General features: G+C 43.6%; 1 protein-coding gene across 2 annotated transcripts in view; it reads right to left on the bottom strand.

The window, feature by feature from the left end:
• Positions 1–20,403, bottom strand: part of LOC136886350 (endoglucanase E-4) — a 386,731-nt gene that overhangs the window by 94,882 nt on the left and 271,446 nt on the right. For both annotated transcript variants that reach the window (XR_011019100.1, XM_067159089.2), the window contains exon 2: positions 18,090–18,306. Coding sequence is in view for 1 of the 2 variants with exons in the window: in XM_067159089.2 (XP_067015190.1) it covers positions 18,090–18,306 (217 nt within the window). In the remaining variant the exon portion in view is untranslated. The remainder of the gene's footprint in view (positions 1–18,089; positions 18,307–20,403) is intronic.

Below are 20,403 nucleotides of genomic sequence, written 5' to 3'. Positions count from 1 at the left end.
GTAATTAATGACTTTTCTTGTGCAGTTTTGGCTCGGTGCATAAAGATTTTTACGACCTTTCATTCTTCAGCTCTTATAGTCTAGATGAGTGGTCTTCAAACTGTGGCGCGCGAACCACTGAGAGTCCGTTTATATACCGATCAGAATGGGTGCCCTATTTTATGCCTTGCGAGACTTATTTATTATTTATTTACTAGCATGTACCCAAGTTCGCCCGCGTTTATTAATTTAACCGTTAAATAGTTTAAACTATTTAATTTAAAATTAGGTGGAAATGTAGTAACCAGTCTGGCCTGTGCTGACGACTTGGTTTTAATGGCAGTTGTGCCGAAAGCCTACAGTGTAATATCTTGTAACTTCAAAATAGATGCAATGAGTATGATATAAAAATTAGCCTTTCGAAAACTGAATTGATGTCAGTAGGTAAGAAATTCAAGAGAATTGAATGTCGAAGTGGTGATACAAAGCTGGAACAGGTAAATCATTTCAAGTATTTAGGATGTGTGTTCTCTCAGGATGGTAATGTAGTAAATGAGATCGAATCAAGGTGCAGTAAAGCTAATGCAGTGAGCTCGCAGCTGCGATCAACAGTGTTCTGTAAGAAGGAAGCCAGCTCCCAGATGAAACTACATCGGTCTGTTTTCAGACCAAATTTGCTTTACAGGAGCGAAAGCTGGGTGGACTCAGGATATATTATTCGTAAGTTAGAAGCAAGAGACATGAAAGTAACAAGAATGACTGCTGGTACAAACAGGTGGGAATAATGGCAGGAGGGTACTGGGAATGAGGAGATAAGGGCTAAGTTAGGAATGAACTCCATGGATGAAGCTGTACGCATAAACCGGCTTCGTTGGTGGGGGGCATGCGAAGCGAATGGAGTAAGATACGTTACCTAGGAAGATAATGGACACTGTTATGGAGGGTAAGAGAAGTGGAGGGAGACCAAGACGACGATGGTTAGACTCAGTTTTTAACGATTTAAAGATAAGATGTATAGAACTATATGAGGCCACAGCACTAGTTGCAAATAGAGGATTGTGGCAACATTTAGTAAATTCACAGAGGCTTTCAGACTGAACGCTGGAAGGCATAACATCTATAATGATGATGTATGCATGTAAAAGAAAAGGAAAACTTATTTTATTACATTTTTTTTTACATAAATAGCACTTTCTTTGAATGTTTAATTTTAAGATTTATATTACACTAGCTGTATTACCAGCGCTTTCTTGATTGTTTACTTTCAGATATTTTATAACCTGTTAATTTAGTCCAGCCGGCTCCGCAGTGTAAGGGTAGCGTGCCTGCGTCTTACCCGGAGACCCGGGTTCAATTCCCGGCCAGGTCAGGAATTTTTACCTGCATCTGAGGGCTGGTTTGAGGTCCACTCAGCCTACGTCATTACAACTGAGAAGCTATCTGACGGCGAGATAGCGGCCCCGGTCTAGAAAGCCAAAAATAACGGCCGAGAGGATCCGTCTTGCTGACCACACGACACCTCGTAATCTGCAGGCTTTCAGGCTGAGCAGTGGTCGCTTGGTAGGCCAAGGCCCTTCGGGGCTGTTGCGCCATGGGGTTTGGTTTGGATGAATTATGTGTGAAGGGATTTTTTAAAATTCTTTATCGCGACGTTAACTGATATTTTAGAACTCTCTTGTAGTTTAAGAGTTATTGCTAGGTGTTTAATTTCAAGTTTTATTTGTAGATTATTCCTTTTCTTGGCCATTTTGAACATTCTTTTTCACCCTTTCTCAACCTAAGTAGTACAGTCATTAAGTTCTGAGACTTGACGCCTGGAGGATAGGCACCCACACGACTCTGTGGGTTACACACGATGCCGCATTACACGGCGTACACCTACACAGAACAACATCCACCCTCAAAATAGTCTCCATTGGCCGTTATGCACGTTTGCCAACGTTGGTATAGCTGCTGGAAGCACCGCTGAAAGGAAACGCCATGTTTCGTCTCCAGTTATAATCTGGTTGAGAAACGTCGGATCATCGTCAGCACTACTGATGAGGTCACCACAAATCGTCATGCGAACATGACGTTGGTCTTGCGACAGGATTTGTGGCACTCTACACTGGGTAACACGAGACATGTTGAGGTCATCTGTCGGAATTTTGTGGCAAGTCCCATGGCTCACCTGCAGCATCATTTCAAACGTTTCGTCGACGGTTTTGCCTAATTTCTGGCAGAACTTGACGTTTGCCCGTTGCTCAAACTGTGATATGTCAAGGTCCGACTGGCGCATTTAAATCACCGTCACAACAACGACCGTACGTCTGCTTCCAGTGCACACACTCAACTGTCTCTTGCAGGGACGAGAGACTAACTGATATGCAGAGATGACAACTTTCAAGAAAGGCAATTCGTAATGCAGCCGCTAAGGTACCGGGGGGGGGGGGCGGTCGTAGATTATCTTTTTTCCGAGATCTTACTAACTTACATATCATTAAAAGCTTGTAGTTCCTGTTTGGTAAACGTACAATGGTGATATGCTTTTTCTTTTGATATCATGTGGATCCTCTGCACTAACAGAGTACTTAACTGTTCGGAGTTCATATTAGCGCGGAATTCAGTCTTGTTTTTTCTCATCATGCACATCTGAAAAATCGCGGCTACACACACTTCAAAACATGCGTGAATTAGATTTTGAGGAACGCAGTAAACAGGCCATTCTTTCGAGTATTCCTTCCTAAATTTTTGAACTATTTTTGGTTTATTACTAGCGTCACTAGTCACGGTTAGGTAATCATACGTATTTTCCTGAACAAAAAATCGCTTCATTATTTCAAACCTTTCGCATTTCGTAACACACGATTACCACATATCCTAGAAGAGCAATATATGTAAATTTGGCAACTGAATCGCAATAAATACTTCTTCAACAGTCACGCACACAATATTCACAATTAAACGGAGCTTGTCATCACTTTGCCGCCAAAACAAAGACAAAAGAACTCGCATATTTGCATGGAAGTCTGATCATGTGACGAACAAAGACAACAACTCCGCAAGATATACCAGTTCACAGGTGCCTATATTTCCGGTACTGGAAGCACACACTGCGTTCGGCGCGTGAAAATTCGAAATATTCTTAATCCAGGGACAGGAAAGGGGTATAAATGATTACTGACAAATCCGGAAATAATATTCTGAGAATTCAAGCTGTAATGGCATTCCTTGTGTATCTTTTTGACCACTTCATACACTTAGATTTAAAAATCAACTAAAATCGTTATTTGAGGTGTGTGATTCGTAAAGGCGTAATTGCGATGGGTAATTCGTAATTATTACGATTGAATCGTAATACTTGGCATCTCTGTGATATGGTACCATACCACGGCACCACATTTGCGCTATAGTGCACCACAGCGCCGTCATGCCGTCAGTCTCAGAACTTAATGACTGTGCTGCGTATATTCCGACTGGGCATCAACTATGACTTAAACGGCATCCAGAGTGTCACGGTCCTGCCTCTCCCAGTAATGTTTTCAGATAGTAAGCCATATGCGTACTATGCTTGGTTGAGAGCTATGCTGGAACAGAGCTCTATACACATTTTTAGTTTGGCATATTTTATTTTTCACCCCTTCTCACCGCGTGAACTTGGACTAAAACGACATGCGGAGTGTCATTGTTCATCTCAGCGACCCCGAAACCTATGGATGCAACACTAGTTTGGACTATTTTTATATGCCACCCTGCCCCCCCACACACACACACACACCTCCACCCCTAGGGGTGGTTTACTCCCACAGTGTTTTCTTTCCAGACAGTAATATGTGTAGCAGAATCTCTCCTTGGCCTACTCTACATTTACGCACGCGCCTATTTCGAACACCAGGATTGTATTCTGGTGTAGAATCCTCGAGTTGACGTTGCTATGGTTACGGTTGGGTCATTTCTTCATCCGATTCCTAGAGCGGGGTGGAGTGATGCCAATATCTCCATAACGGTTGTCATACAATCAGGCTAGGGATCCTGAAAACTGTGGACTCCACACAAGTGTCAGTCATTCAGATAGGAAGCCATATGTGTACTATGCTTGGTTGAGAGCTATGCTGGAACATAAGCCTACATATATTTTTATTTTGGCGTATTTTATTGTTCACCCCTTCTCCACCCTAATGACGACGGAGGCTGAACTTGGACTTAAACAGCATCCAGAGTATGACATAAGGCCACGGCCGCTTCCTTCCCATTCCTAGGCCTTCCCTGTCCCATCGTGGCCATAAGACCTACCTGTGTCGGTGCGACGTAAAGCAAAAAAAAAGTACGAAAAATTCTATATTTCGCCTATGTTAGTGCGCTGAAAGACCTAAATCTAGGGATGGAGAGGGCTGTTAAAATTTTCTTGTAGATGAGGTTACCCCCAAAGTCCTAAAAGGTAAGTAAACAAACATTCTGTTTTATATATAAAACCCCCATGCTATCACCTCCTTGTCGTAAGAGGCTACTAAAAGGGGCCCTAAGGGTGAACTTCAGAGCGTGATGACTGCTGGCATTGCTTCCACCTCCGTTCGTCAACTCTTTGTACTTTTCGTACCCCGACGGTATAAGAGCATTCGAGGGAGAGGGAGACTTTCATTTTCATGCCCATCGTGGCCCTTGCTTTTCTTCGGCCGATACCTTCATTTTTCGAAGTATCCCGCCCCTTCAACAACCCCCCCCCTCGATTAGTCATAATAGAGGATGGTTGCCCAGTTGTACTTCCTCTTACAACAAATATCACCATCCCTGTTAGCCCTCTGACCTGGAAAAAATCGAACCCAAAGCCTACGGTTAAGAGGCAAGCTCAATGGCCCTACATCGCAGTGGCCGCTCTTCCAAACTCAGCACAAATTTACAATTTCCCTTTTTAGTTAACCTACAAATAATTTTACAAACAATATGATTTATGCATGCTTCCCCCCATAACTCAATAGCTCCGAAGGGCCATGGCCTACCAAGCAACCGCTGCTCAGCACGAAGGCCTGCCATATGGTGGTGGTGGTGGTGATTATTGTTTTAAGAGGAAGTACAACTAGGCAACCATCCTCTATATAACGCTAATCAGAGGGAAAAATAGAAGGGATCCGACACTTCGAAAAATGAAGATATCGGCCAAAGGAAGACAAGGGGCACGAAGGGCGTGAAATTGAAAGACTCCCTAGCCCTCGCAAACCTAATAGCGTCGGGGTCGGAAAAGAACAAGAGTTGACCAAGAGAGGTCGGATAGGATAGATGAAAGTGAGGAGCCTGGCACAAGTAAGTGGAAGCAATGCCAGGACTCAGCTAAGGGCCCCGTGGTCGCCAATCCACGCTCCAAAGTTCAGATCCCCTGGGGCCTCTTTTAGTCGCCTCTTACGACAGGGAGGGTATACCGTGGGTGTTATTCTACCGCCCCCACCCACAGGGGAACCTGCCATATGGTCGGTACGCTGAATCCTCTCAAGCCATTATGTTTGACTTTCTATACCGATAAAAAGGGAATTAAGCCAAAGGCACGTGGTAATCTCAAGCGGCCACCCATCCAAGTACTGACCACGCCCAATGTTACTGCGGTGATCTTCTTCTTCTTCTTCTTCTTCTTCTACTACTACTAAAATGTTTTCATTCCTCCCCTGAAGGGGGAGGCGGGCCTCTTAGACGGTGACGCCGTCTCTCAGGCCGGGAGATTTGTGACGGTAAAGGAGATGTGCTGAGAAGGTGAGGGGGTAGGCGGCCGTGGCCTGTACTAGGAACTGTCCCGGCATTTGTCTTAGCGTAGGAGAATGGGAAAACCACGGAAAACCATTCTCAGGACAGCCGACGGTTGGGGCCAGCCGTGAGGTCCAGCCCTGTCCCGTCTCCCGAATAGCGTAGAGCCACAGTAGAGCCGTGTCCACTTGAGGACCGAGACCCGCTCTGCATCTACCGACCTGCGGTGATCGGACGAGAATCGGTGTATTTAACATGGTATGGTCATTGGGGTCCGCCTCTGTGGTGTAGTGGTTAGCGTGATTAGCTGCCACCCCCGGAGGCCCGGGTTCGATTCCCGGCTCTGCCACGAAAATTTGAAAAGTGGTACGAGGGCTGGAACGGGGTCCACTCAGCCTCGGGAGGTCAACTGAGTAGAAGTGGGTTCGATTCCCACCTCAGCCATCCTCGAAGTGGTTTTCCGTGGTTTCCCACTTCTCCTCCAGGCGAATGCCGGGATGGTACCTAACTTAAGGCCACGGCCGCTTCCTTCCCTCTTCCTTGCCTATCCCTTCCAATCTTCCCATCCCTCCACAAGGCCCCTGTTCAGCATAGCAGGTGAGGCCGCCTGGGCGAGATACTGGTCATACTCCCCAGTTGTATCCCCCGACCAAGAGTCTGAAGCTCCAGGACACTGGCCTTGAGGCGGTAGAGGTGGGATCCCTCGCTAAGTCCGAGGGAACAACCGAACCTGGAGGGTAAACAGATGATGATGATGATGATGGTCATTGGGTTAGGTATACTTAGATATATGAATAATACTGTTCTCAAAACAGACAATATGTTATTGATTACCATAGTACCTGTAAGTCAGGGCTGAGTAGTTCTATTTACACTAGATCAGCAGCGTCATCTTCTCACTGTGCGCCTTCTTCCTGTAACTAAGATCTTGAAAAGAATCTCGTATCAGTGCATCCCGTTCCTCTCTTCAATCCAGAATTTAAATCTTTGAACTGGTCGGAAAACGAACCCAGAGCCTTGCTGATTCCCATTCCAGAATGATGATCTAGAACGAGCGAGCAGGAGCCCAGGCAGGTTAGCGGGGATACCCTGAGATTAATCTAATGAGGTCCACCTCCTTCAGCAGTGACCGCAAATCTCGTGTGATTGCTGGGGAATTTCTGTGAGTGGGCACAAGTATATCTTAGTGACGGCTAATGTCCGTGATTTCGTGCTGACCGCAAATGTCCGGATACCTGCATGTCGTAAGAGGCTACTAAGAGGGAACAACCGAAGAATCTCTACTCACTCTCTCGTCTTCTATACCCAATAATTCTATGTTTTCCTGTGAAGAGGAAAAATGTACAAGTGCGGAGTTATTTTTCTCACACCTTCAAAAAGTGCGCTATCACGATAAGGATGGAACCCTTAAGACTGGAAGCCAGATACTCTGATTCACTGGAATCTGTAGCAGTGTTGTTCACTCAAGGCAAGGACAAAACCTGTTCCAGCTGGCAGCAAAAGTCCCTACTACTTCATTCTACGTTAAGAAAACAATTGTACTATCAACCTATTAGGTCGTGTTACATGCATTTAGTACGTGTTGAAGCGATGTTAAGTATAAAAAAAAAATATAAAAAAAAGCAAAGTCATCCCCGTACAGGCCATGAAGGCCCTTAGACGGGGGGAAGGTAAAGGCTTCCACTATCCGTAACCTCGGCACTTGATGCCCGCCGTCTTTGCCCCCATGAATTAACCTGGTACTCAATTTGGGTGTAGGCTGAGTGAACCTCAGGGTCATGTGTACCACCGGGAGTGGAAAGTCGTTTCTTTAAATTCTACGACTACCTGGCGGGGATTCGAACCCACGTCCTTCCGGGCGAACCGAGCACGCCTTTATCGCCTAGTCCAGGCAGCCCTTGAAGAGATGTTAAGTACAGAAGAAAAGTGGCCAACATCTCTTCAACACATACTAAATGTATGTAACCCGACCTAATATTTTGAAAGTCAGTTTCGATTACAATGCGGTCGTGAAAATTCAATATTCAAAACAACACTGCTCTTATGGGCCTACAAGGAGTGAACACGCACCCATAATTCCTCGCAATTAAGGGATATTATACTGTACTTTGTAATCTATAATGAGAGACAGTTACAAAGGATGAGGCATTTTTGCCCGCGAGTTATTAAAATAACTGCATAACATTTTCTTTTTGATAAATATATTCGTAGGGAGGAAGCACAGTGGCGGGAACAGCCATCGCTTCGTTGCCGTCCTTCATTTTCCTTCTTCTGCGTTGCTCTGATACAAGCCTCATGTAGTCTAGAGATGGGCAATCTGATTCATTTAGAAGAACCGATTCATTTGAAACGATTCACTAAAATGATTCGTTCATTCGATTAACACGTGAGGGAGAGCCGAAAGCGAAACCACAGACTCAGATCACTGCCTTCGTGATGTACAGGCCGTACTGTACCTCCGATGACGTCACACAAAGAGGCGAACTGTTTCCTCCGTCCGATCCGTGTAATGCAAGGGCATGATGCGTCTGTACCTTTTGTAATTGTGAAATATTTACAAATGTTGTATTAATATTACAGGTGAGATCACTAAAACCTGTAATCGCATAATAACTCGTAAGTCATGTCTATGTAATTTTGGGAGAAGTAGGTTTGAAGTGCGATCTACGCGGTCAAAGCTTCAGTGTTTTACTCGACAATGTGCCGAACAAATAATTATTATGCATGAGAAAACAAACGTGCAATAATAAACTTTACTTCCATACCTCTAGATGGCCATAAATGCAGTAGCTTTCTTGGTTTGTTGTTGTTGTTGACACATCTGGCACTATCCTTCGAATACTTTCTCGATACCCTTTTTTCTATACATTCTGTGTCATTTTTTGTTTAGGAATAGCTCAAGTTTTCTCAAATATTAATGCTCTGATCAGACAGATCTATTAGTTACTTTCCACATTCACGGAAACTGCCGAGGAATGGTTTTTACTCGCATTAATTTTGGGGAGAAAAGGCAGCGCGTACTCAACATTACGAACCCAAGAAATAACCATATGTAGGTTCCATTGGTTACTGTCCACTTTTGTTCTTGTTCTGTAACAACAATAAAACGTTCTGCTGCAAATCTGTGAAACAAGAAAGTAAAAGGCAGAACTCATCATCAGCTCTGGAAAATGAGTGAAACATACACCTTTATTCTTCGTAACAGGTATTTTTAGGTTGGGATTTTCGTTTCTAATTAAGGTAACCTGCCCCGTACGAAGAAAATGAAAATATTAATGTCTGTTTACTTATATAGTTGTATTTTCGCCGTGGTACGCACACGCTCTTAGCATTGCGGCAAATGCGAACTTTCACACCCTGTATTTAAATTTGTAGCACATTGTATTTCCACAAAAATAAAAATGTGGTATACGATAACAATTAAATTACACGAGAAGTATTACGTCCCTTGAATTTACATTACTCACCACGTGAAGATACCATGCCTAACCTAAACTCTGAGGTTTCATTTCATTATCTTAATAACAGCTGTTTACGTAAATCCTGATGTGATAAATTTAAAGAAAAAACATGCAGTATACTTAAATATAAATTTTTGTCTCTCAATGGTCACAACTATCCTAAGATTGCCCCCAATCCTTATGGATTACAGTCACAAGTACAATTTGTAACATTCGCTTAGCTCGCCTCAATTGATCAGCTGATTGGCTTGGCGCGCTTTCTACAGTACGGCATGTATATTACGAAGGCAGTGACTCAGATGAACCATTCCTTTTTAAAGGTTATAGTCGAAAAATGCTACATAACTGCCCGAGTAATCCTTTCTAAACTTATGTAGCTACCATTCGAAACTATACGAAAATCGAATTTGAAATTTATAGTAGTTATGAACATTTTTGTGGCCATATTCCACACGTTAGTTCAGAATAGTTCACGAGAACGGGAACGGGAACCTTGAAGTAAACTTAACCTAACATTTCGCAAACGACCTGGAAGTTGAGTGTATACTACAGTTCCATGAAGTGTGAGACTTGAAACGACGTGATAATTTCTTATTTAAAAAAATATTATTTTTTTCTGTACGGTTAGTTTAGGAGTATTTGACTTGTGAACCAGACTTTTAGTTCAGGTTAAATAAAAAATAACAGAGTCGTTCTTCACAAGTTGTCATTGATTAAAAAATGGTGGGTACCCCGATTTGCCGATACGAATAAGAACGAACGAAGAACGAGGAACGAGTTGCGGCTGCCATCTCTCGATTCACCTTTCGATTCACAAACGAGTCGATTCATTTCGTTCACTGAATCATGATTCAATCGTTCAGTGCAATGATTCGTTCATTATGAATCACTCGTTCAGAATCTCCCCATCTCTAGTGTAGTCCCTCACTCTGTGAAACGTCGGCAGCTCACTTCTGTAGTGAAGTCATCTGCAGTTTGTTGTGTGTGTCTTTTTAGGCTCTAAATCAATGAGTACTTGTCTTGTGTTGAGTGAGAGTTGGTTGTATATTGCATAGTATTTGTGTGTGTTCTATTATTTTTGTCCTGTACAAAAGTTGTTACTGAAGATTTTGGTGTGTGGTGTGCAGCGAAACGTTATGACATAACTTGTACTGATAAAAAAAGCTGTGTATTTTATTTGTGCTTAGTTTTGTTATGTAGCTGTTCTTTCTTAAGCGCATTTTTATTTTACCACTTTTTCCACCACCGCATTTGATTTTTACTATTATTTTTGTGAGCGATACGACAGCACAGTAGTACCCCGCGTTGCCTGGGGGAATTTATTAAATGCAACTAAATGCATCCCTCACCCCTCGAACCAATAAAAAATATTATTTTTCTATTTTCTCCCCCAATTTGCCTTACACTTCAATGCTGAGGTTTTTTATGTGACGTACCTTACCTCTGATTCTGTACGAACCAAAAATAGCCCCTGTAAACTCCCCGTTCCCTTTAGTTCATAAAAATAATTTGTAACTTAGTTTCTTCCGCGCTTGTCTTGAACAATATTGAAATTCACAAATTTATCTGCCACCGTTTTCCCGTGATGGAGTTGAGCAGAGCCGTTCGATATGACAACCTTGGTGTCATAAGAGCAATCCTGTTTTCTTAACATGGAATGAACTATAACTTCTAAATATTTCAGGAATTGCACTGACTCCCACTTGTTCCGGGCTACGGGGCCTCCTCATATCCGTGTTGCACTCGTGGCTCAAGGTAGACTTGTATCTTACTGGGCGACAGACAGAAAGTCGACCGCCCGGACTAATGTAGAGCGGAGAACTTGTAAAACCTGGCGTGGCTTTCTCCAGCACTCCTTCTGCGTAAATCGGCTAGAAATGATCACGTAACTTACAATAACTATTATTAATGAAAGAAAGTGATAACAGGGTCAACCTGTCACAGCCCAAAATCAACAGTTACAAGCATCAGCAGGAGGGCTGAGAAAGTGCTCAAATACGTCAAATTCCAGTCGATATATTTAGCGGAACGTAAGAGAACTCCTGCAGGACAAAATTCCGGTACCTTGACGTCTCCGAAAATCGTCCAAGTAGTTAGTGGGACGGAAAATATTATTATTATTATTATTATTATTATTATTATTATTATTATTATTATTATTGGTTCGTACCCTACAGTCGGTAGGCCTGAAGATCATTTACCGTGGTTTCCCATTTTCACACCAGATAAATGCTAAGGCTGTACCTTAAGGCCACGGACATTTTCTTCCCACTCCTAAACCCTTCCTGTCCGATCGTCGCCATAAGACCTGTGTCGGTGTGATAATAATAATTATATTATATTATATTATATTATATTATATTCTAGCCGAATGCAGGCCTTGTAAGGCAGACCCTCCGATGAGGGTGGGCGGCATCTGCCATTTGTAGGACACTGCGTGTTATTGTGGTGGAGGATAGTGTTATGTGTGGTGTGTGAGTTGCAGGGATGTTGGGAACAGCACAAACCCCCAGCCCCCGGGCCATTGGAATTAACCAATGAAGGTTAAAATCCCCGACCCGGCCGGGAATCGAACGCGGGACCCTCTGAACCGAAAGCCTGCACGCTGACCATTCAGCCAACGAGTCGGACTGTCGGTGTGATATTAAATATATATAATTATTATTAATAAATTAGTCAACCTCCTTCTTCTTATTCTCTTAATCCCTTTACCCCCCAGGGTTGGTTTTTCCCTCGGACTCAGCGAGGGATCCCACCTCTACCGCCTCTAAAGCAGCCCTGAAGAGTGAGACTTTGGGTCGCGGGATACAATTGGGAAGGAGGACTAGCAGCTCGCCCACGCGGCCTTACCTGCTATGCTGAGCAGGGCAGTTGTGGGGGGATGGGAATATTGGAAGGGATAGACGAGGAAGAGGGAAGGAAGCGGCCGTGGCCTTAAGTTAGGTACCATCGCGGCATTTGCCTGGAGGAGAAGTGGGAACCACGGAAAACCACTTCGAGGATGGCTGAGGTGGCAATCGAACCCCCTCTACTCAGATCACCTCTCAAGGCTGAGTATACCCCGTTCCAGCCCTCAAATTTCGTGGCAGAGCCGGGAACCGAACCCTGGCCTTCAGGGGTGGCAGCTAATCATGCTAACCACTACACCACAGAGGCGGACATTATGGCAGCAACAACCATCGCTTCGTTGCCTTCCTTCATTTTTCTTCTTCTGTATTGCTCTGGTATAAGCTTCGTATAGTCCCTCAATCTGTGAACCATCCGCTGCTCACTTCTGTAGAGAAGTCATCTACAGCTCCATCATTTCTGCGACAGATATTGGTTGAACAGAGAAAGCAAACAAATTCTAATACCTGGGATATATGGAAATTGTAAGAATCTGGAATGAAAAATTGAAAGAACATAATATTTCGCCAATAACTTTGGGGAGAAAAAACAAAGGTGTTGAAATTAATTATTAATTATTAATCATTATTTATAAATAATTAATACATTATTATTATTATTATTATTATTATTATTATTATTATTATTAATTTAGCAAAATACGGGAAACACATACACAGTTTCAAAAGTAAAATTTATGGGTGAAATATCAAAATCTATCAAGATAAACACACGAGTATGCCAATTCTGTTCAACTGTATCCTAGAGAAAATTGTAAGAATCTGGGATGAAAAATTTTAAAAACATAATATTTCGCCAAGAACTTTGGGAAGAAAGTAAACAAAGGTGATTTTGTAGACTTTTCAGAGAGCCTGGCAGAAGCAACAACACAAATAAATCTCTTGGAAGAAATAGCCAACAAAATGGGTTTGAGAATATCTATAGGAAAACACGAATGTATTACAAATATATGAAAAAGCTCCAACATTTTTGCGGCAGATATTGGTTGGAGAGAGAGAACAAACAAATCCTAATACCTGGGATATATAGGCTAATTTAAGGAAAGAGTTTAGAAATATCTGCCGTAGAATAAAGGCGTATGGCATTACTAAGAATGTTTACAACATGAAGTGCTTATCTAAAAATCCAGAAAAAAGGCACTACAGTATAGGGGTGAAATAGGAATGTTTTTACGCAAGTGGATGTCAAGTTAAGAACTGTGTGTGTACGTTCAGTTCTCGGTCCGAAGACTGGCTGGATCCTCAACAGCTCCAATTAGCTGCCATAGATGACCTAAGCACAAATGAAGAGGCGTGCTAGGGAATTAGGAGTGACGAAGTTGCTATTACATATCCGTCTGCCAAGCCCATTGAGATTTATGCACCAACCGACCCTATGACCAACATTTTCACACCATCCATAACAGGGACTGGGTGAATAGGAATGGCATTACTAGCATCGCTCATACCTCAGTCACTTTCATATTCTCAAAGCCAAGGATAAGACAGAGACAGATCAATGAAAGTTACAAAATTGTTGTAGCTAATACCAGAAGACACAGTGCACTGTGTAAACACTAGGTCTCGCCAGCAAAGGTATCGTTTTGAACTATATTTTCGATAAAAGAAGGAATAATAATGAGAGAAATCTTAGGTCCAATGGAAATTAAGAAGTAACAAGGAAATATATCAGAGCATATAAAATATAACGGGAGCAATAAGAAAAAGGGTTCCATTCCCACCTCAGCCACTCAAGTGGTTTTCCGTGGTTTCCCACTTCTCCTCCAGGCAAATGCCGGGATGGTACCTACCTTAAGGCCACGGCTGCTTCCTTCCCTCTTCTTTGCCTGTCCTTTCCAATATTCCCATCCCTCCACAAGGCCCCTGTTCAGCATAGCCGGTGAGAACGCCTGGGCGAGTTACTGGTCATCCTCCCCAGTTGTATCCCCCAACCCAAAGTCTCACGCTCCAGGACACTCTGCCCTTGAGGCGGTAAAAGTAGGATCCCTCGCTTATTCACAGCATTTCCTGCACTGGACTACATTCTGCTCCCTCTTCGAAATTACTTCATTATTAGAACTATCTTCAGCTTCCAGCAAAGGTGTAGGAATCCAGACAGGTTTTTAGGAGACTCAGAATGGTGTCATTTAAATTATATTGGACTTAAATTTGCGGGACTGTTAGTAAGGCTCACCATAGCCGAAGGGGTTTTAAAGAATATATCCTGAGAATGGTGTCACCCTAACGACACAAGTGGGTGGTAGATTGCCTATACTGCAGGCGCTTCGGAACGATGGGCTCTTTTCTGCCAGGCTGCCCAGGGCCTGTATTATTATTATTATTATTATTATTATTATTATTATTATTGTTATTATTATTATTATTATTATTATTATTATTATTATTATTATTATTATTATTTTGCTATTTACTTTACGTCGCACTGACACAGTTAGGTCTTATGGCGACGATGGGATAGGAAAGGCCTAGGAATGGGAAGGAAGCGGCCGTGGCCTTAATTGAGGTACAGCCCCTGGTGTGAAAATGGGAAACCACGGAAAACCATATTTCAGGGCTGCCGACAGTGGGATTCGAACCCACTGTCTCCCGAATACTAGATACTGGCCGCACTTAAGCGACTACAGCTATCGAGCTCGGTGAAATGAAGAGATTAGCATAGGATAGGGTGGTATGGAGGACTGCATCAAACCAATTTATGGACCGATGACTCAAACAACAACTGTCGGCATATCGATACCTCAATTATGCATCGAAATTATGGTATATCCGAATGTCCTTGGTTGCAGCGGGTGGAGGGTATAAACGGGAGTATGCATTCTAATCCGAATCTCTTGCTGCTAGACGAGATTAATAGGATATTCCTTTCTTAGAGGTACGTTGATATAATTGTTTGAACGCCTCGTGATGGTGCTACAGATCTGACAGCCAGCCCACTGTAATTGGATTAACCTCTAATCTCTGAATACAGACATCACCTTTAATGAGAGGTTGACGTCATGCGGAGGATCCCAGTAATTTATACTGAGCTAAGTAGATCATATCTCAAACAGGTGAAGGTGTTCCTCTGTTATTCTTAAGAGTGACTTCATCCGCGGCTTGGGTGAACGACTGCAAGACAATACCGTGTGTGTGCTTTACATTAGCTACACTGGACCGGACAAAAGATCAAGGATCCTAACCCACTGCCTCTCCTCGGTATGGTATTTTTCGGAGCATAAAACGCACATTTTTATGCAAGAAATAGAACCTGAACTTCCGTGTATATTATGGCAACCAATTAGAAATGTACAGTCTTTCAAACAAAAAATGGGCGCATGGTGCTCTATAAGTTCCTCGCAGGTCCATTTTTCTCAGAAACAGCTGGACCAATAGGTACAAAATTTGCTATGAGTATGTTTTTTAGGCCAACGGCCGTAGCCGTGTTGAAACACCGGATCCCGTAAGATCTCCGAAGTTAAGCAACGTTGGGCGTGGTCAGTAGTTGGATGGGTTGCCACACGCTGTTGGTGGGAGGGGGGGGGTAAGGGAATGGAGGAGCGGAAAGGAACTGGCCACCCTACCGCACGTAAACTCCGGCTCAGGAACACCTCTGCGGAGGTTCGGACCTGCCTTCGGGCAGAATAACCCTTACCTACCTATGTTTTTTAGAATTTGCTTTACGTCGCACCGACACACATAGGACTTATGGCAACGATGTGATATGAAAAGGCTATTAGGAGTGGGGAGGAAGTGGCCGTGGCCTTAAGGTACAGCCCCAGCATTTTCCTGGGGTGAAAATGGGAAACCACGGAAAGCCATCTTCAGGGCTGTCGACAGTGGGGTTCGAACCCACTATCTTCCGGATGTTATGGGTATTCACAGGATTTGTGTATATATATGGGAGGTGAATTATATTTTGATAATTCAAATTTAGGATGGTAAAATATTAAATTCTATGCATTCATTTTAACATGAATATGTTTTTGCACTGGAATTTAGTGTCATCAGTTTCCCGATACCATTGTAACCATGGCAACGAGAGTTCGTCTATGTACACTAGATCAGTAGCGTAATCTTCTCACTATGCACTTTCTTCATGTACTGTAACTAAGAGCTTTGGAAAACCTCGCATCAAGAGAACGAACCCATGGCCTTGGAATAGGAAGCAGGCATGCTACCTCTACACCACAGTTGCTGTTCAATCCTATACGGTAATGCATTCTCGCCACAGGCTTCATGTCATCTTCGATAATATTCTGGTGCATTTTTGCCACGGGCAACCTCGATTTTAATACACGAACGCTGACCAGATTTTGAAAACATGCTTTAGAGTGGTGAAGTCGACACTCTTCACTTCAACGCCACACAGCAACAATACTCCCAACTGGATGCCCGTCAACTGCACACTACACATCGACAACAGCGCAACCTGATCGCTCCCATATCCTGTTTGCGCATGCCCGATCTCCTGCGAGTGTCTGGACCACGCTGCCAATACTTTATTTACAGCCCTCGTAGAAGGAGCTCTACATAGAGGTGGCCAGAGCCCCACATACAGTAAAAAGAACTCCACCTAGACTGGTCGGAACTCAATGTACAGTAGAAGGAGCTCTATAATGAGCGGCCAGAGATCTACGTATAATAAAAGGAGCTCCACCTAGAGTGCTAGGAGTTCCACGTGCTGTACAATAAAAGGAGCTCCACCTAGAGTGCTAGGAGTTCCACGTACTGTACAATAAAAGGAGCTCTACCTAGAGTGCTAGGAGTTCCACGTGCTGTACAATAAAAGGAGCTCCACCTAGAGTGCTAGGAGTTCCACGTGCTGTACAATAAAAGGAGCTCCACCTAGAGTGCTAGGAGTTCCACGTGCTGTACAATAAAAGGAGCTCCACCTAGAGTGCTAGGAGTTCCACGTGCTGTACAATAAAAGGAGCTCCACCTAGAGTGCTAGGAGTTCCACGTGCTGTACAATAAAAGGAGCTCCACCTAGAGTGCTAGGAGTTCCACGTGCTGTACAATAAAAGGAGCTCCACCTAGAGTGCTAGGAGTTCCACGTGCTGTACAATAAAAGGAGCTCTACCTAGAGTGCTAGGAGTTCCACGTGCTGTACAATAAAAGGAGCTCCACCTAGAGTGCTAGGAGTTCCACGTGCTGTACAATAAAAGGAGCTCCACCTAGAGTGCTAGGAGTTCCACGTGCTGTACAATAAAAGGAGCTCCCCCTAGAGTGCTAGGAGTTCCACGTGCTGTACAATAAAAGGAGCTCCCCTTAGAGTGCTAGGAGTTCCACGTACAGTAAAAGGAGCTCCACATACAGTCCTTGGAGGTTCACATGAAGTGCTCCGAGCTCCATAAAAAGTAAAAAAGAGCTCTAAATAAATGTTCAACTTAGCATTTTCCGAAGTAATGTCAAGGCTGTTCTACTATATTATGGGTCGGAGACCTGGAAAGTGACTAAAGTGATTACCTCCAAGTTGCAGACCTTTGTCAACCGCTGTTTAAGGAAGATTCTTAAACATCTACTGGCCGGAAGTAATCTCCAATCATGAACTACGGAGAAGATGGCCATACATATAAAGCGGCGGAAATGGAAATGGATAGGGCATACGTTGAGGAAACGGAATGAAGCCATTGAGAGAGAGGGACTGGATTGGAACCCTCAGGGTAAAACGAGGAGAGGAAGGCCCAAGTAACGTGGCGAAGGTCTGATCACGTGGAGGCAATGGAAGAAGGAAAGACCTGGAGAAAGGTGAAGAGGTTGGCTGGCAACAGGATCAGATGAAAATGCTTTGTTGATGCCCTATGTTCCACAAGGAATTAAGTAAGTAAATAAATGGTCGGAGTCTAGGTACAGTAAAAGAAGCTCCTACCTTGAGTAGTCGGAGCTCCATAAAAAGTGCTCCGAGCTCCATGTACAGTACAAGAGAGACCAGAGTTCCAGGTACATTAAACGGAGTTCCACATGGAGTGATCGGAGCTCCAAATATACAGAACTGAGAGATCTTAAATGTTTCATGGACACTGGAGAAATGGAGCGTATATCACAGTGCACCTACCGTCGTAGTAGCCGCCGGTGAGGTCTTCACCGTTCTGGCCCTTGTCTCCCAAAGCGCTGTCACCTCTCCACTTCACCCTGTTGTCCGGAGGGAGGTGACCTGACCGCTGAGCCTCGTAGAACAGCAGAGAGTACTCCAGCACTTTGTCGTAGTTGTAACTCACGGCTGTGCGTATCAACACCACTACCAGCAACAGTACGGACGAACAGCGCACCATCTGCAACAGAAAGGAGAAGAACCATCACAAACACGTTGTATGGTAGAAATTTCAGAAATCTCAACACTGAGATGCCACTTTCTTATGCAAGGCGGCTGAAACGTTTACTTAAGCTCAGCTTGAACTTTTTTAAGGCTCTCTTTTGATCTTATCTATTGTATATAAATCAAATTATAAACCATCTTCATATCAGTTACCACTGATCTGCCCAGGTGACAGATTCCCTATCAAATGTTTACATATTTTTTTCTTACTGTCCTCGAATAACTTGGAAATTTATCGATCAATTCTCTTGATAAAATTATTCCAATCCCTAATTCCTCGTCCTATAAATTAATATTTGCCCCAACTTATCCTCTTGAATTTCAACTTATATATATACACACCACAAGGATCCTGAATTTTACAAAAATTCTAGAAAACGTTATGTTATAATTTGGAATAAATAAATAAATAGTATGCAGAAATAAATAACTGCTTGGACTCATTTATTTATTTATTTATTTATTTTATTTTATTTTATTTTATTTATTTACTAGCTGATATACCCGTGCTTCGCTACGGTATTCTCAGAAAGACTGTCTTTGTGGTTTTCCTACCTGAAGTCGTCAGAAGGAATGTAGTGATTAAAAGCAATGTTATATAAAAGACTCGATCAAATTAATAAACCGCACATTTTCTCACGAACAGTACTACGGTGCCGATCTAACAATCCAAAGTTCCAGTGTTGCAATGACCAGACCGCAGACAGCCGTGAACACTTCTCTGCCATTATTCCGTTAAAAATGCACACTGCTTATTCCAATCAGTGCCTCAGAGTAGGAATTGAATAGCTCGAATGCTATGAGGAACTAGTTTGTTAGGTATCAGTAGTATCAGAAGTTTATCTAACTACCCAGCTACTTCCCGGCAATTTTCAGGCAGGCTGTTATACTCGGTACAACCGGGTGAGTTGGCTGTACAGTTAGGGATGCATAGCTGTGAGCTTGGATCCGGGAGGTAGTGGGTTCGAACTCCACTGTCGACAGCCCTGAAGATAGTTTTCCATGGTCTCCAATTTTCACACCAGGAAAATGCTGGGGTTGTAACGTAATTAACGTAGGGGCTGCTTCCTTCCCACTCCTAGCCCTTTCGTATCCCTTCGTCGCCATGAGTCCTATCTGTGTCGGCGCGACGTAGAGCAAATTTTAAAAAACTCGGTATACAGCAGTAATCCCCTCAGTAGTATAATAGACGGGTTCGGCCGCCTCCTCCTCCTCCGGCTCTCGGGAGAGGCCTCCTCCTCAGCCAGTGGCCTCCTCCTCCTCAGCCAGTGGCCTCCCAGTGGCCACCTCCTCCTCCTCCTCAGCCAGTGGCCCCCCAGTGGCCTCCTCCACCTCAGCCAGAGGCCTCTTCCAGTGCTGCCAACTTAACCTAACTAGCGCGAGATAAACAAAGCCACGTGCTTTTTGACAGACAACAACGCACCGCTAACCTCAGTACTGCCATCTTGACGGGCCTAAACCTCAGTAGTGCCAACTTAACCTAACTAGCATGAGGTAAACAAAGCCACGTGTTTTTTGACAGCCACGTGCTTTTTGACAGATTTGTAAACAAAGCCACGTGCTTTTTGACAGCTGTCATCGACAACAACGCATCGCAAACCTCAGTACTACCATCTTGACGGGCCTAAACCCCAGTAGTGCCAACTTAACCTAACTAGCATGAGGTAAACAAAGCCACGTGTTTTTTGACAGCCACGTGCTTTTTGACAGATTTGTAAACAAAGCCACGTGCTTTTTGACAGACAACAACGCATCGCAAACCTCAGTACTGCTATCTTGATGGACCTAAACCTTAGTGGTACCAACTTAACCTCACTAGCGCGAGGTAAACAAAGCCACGTGCTTTTTGACAGCTACGTGCTGTTTTGACAGCTGTCATCCGCCATCTTTAAACCACAAAGCACTGTGCTGCCCTCTATATCGCAGTAGCTGCAAAATTCGTCACCTGTCATCGACAGTGCTGCCATCTTGACGGGTCTAAACCTTAGTGCTACCAACTTAACCTAACTAGCGCGAGGTAAACAAAGCCACGTGCAGCTGTCATCCGCCATCT

The sequence above is a fragment of the Anabrus simplex genome, chromosome X (genome assembly GCF_040414725.1).
Source record: "Anabrus simplex isolate iqAnaSimp1 chromosome X, ASM4041472v1, whole genome shotgun sequence".
NCBI classification, from domain to species: Eukaryota; Metazoa; Arthropoda; class Insecta; order Orthoptera; family Tettigoniidae; genus Anabrus; species Anabrus simplex.
The sequence above is the reverse complement of the archived record's forward strand: the minus strand, read 5'-3'. Positions and strand labels throughout refer to the sequence as shown.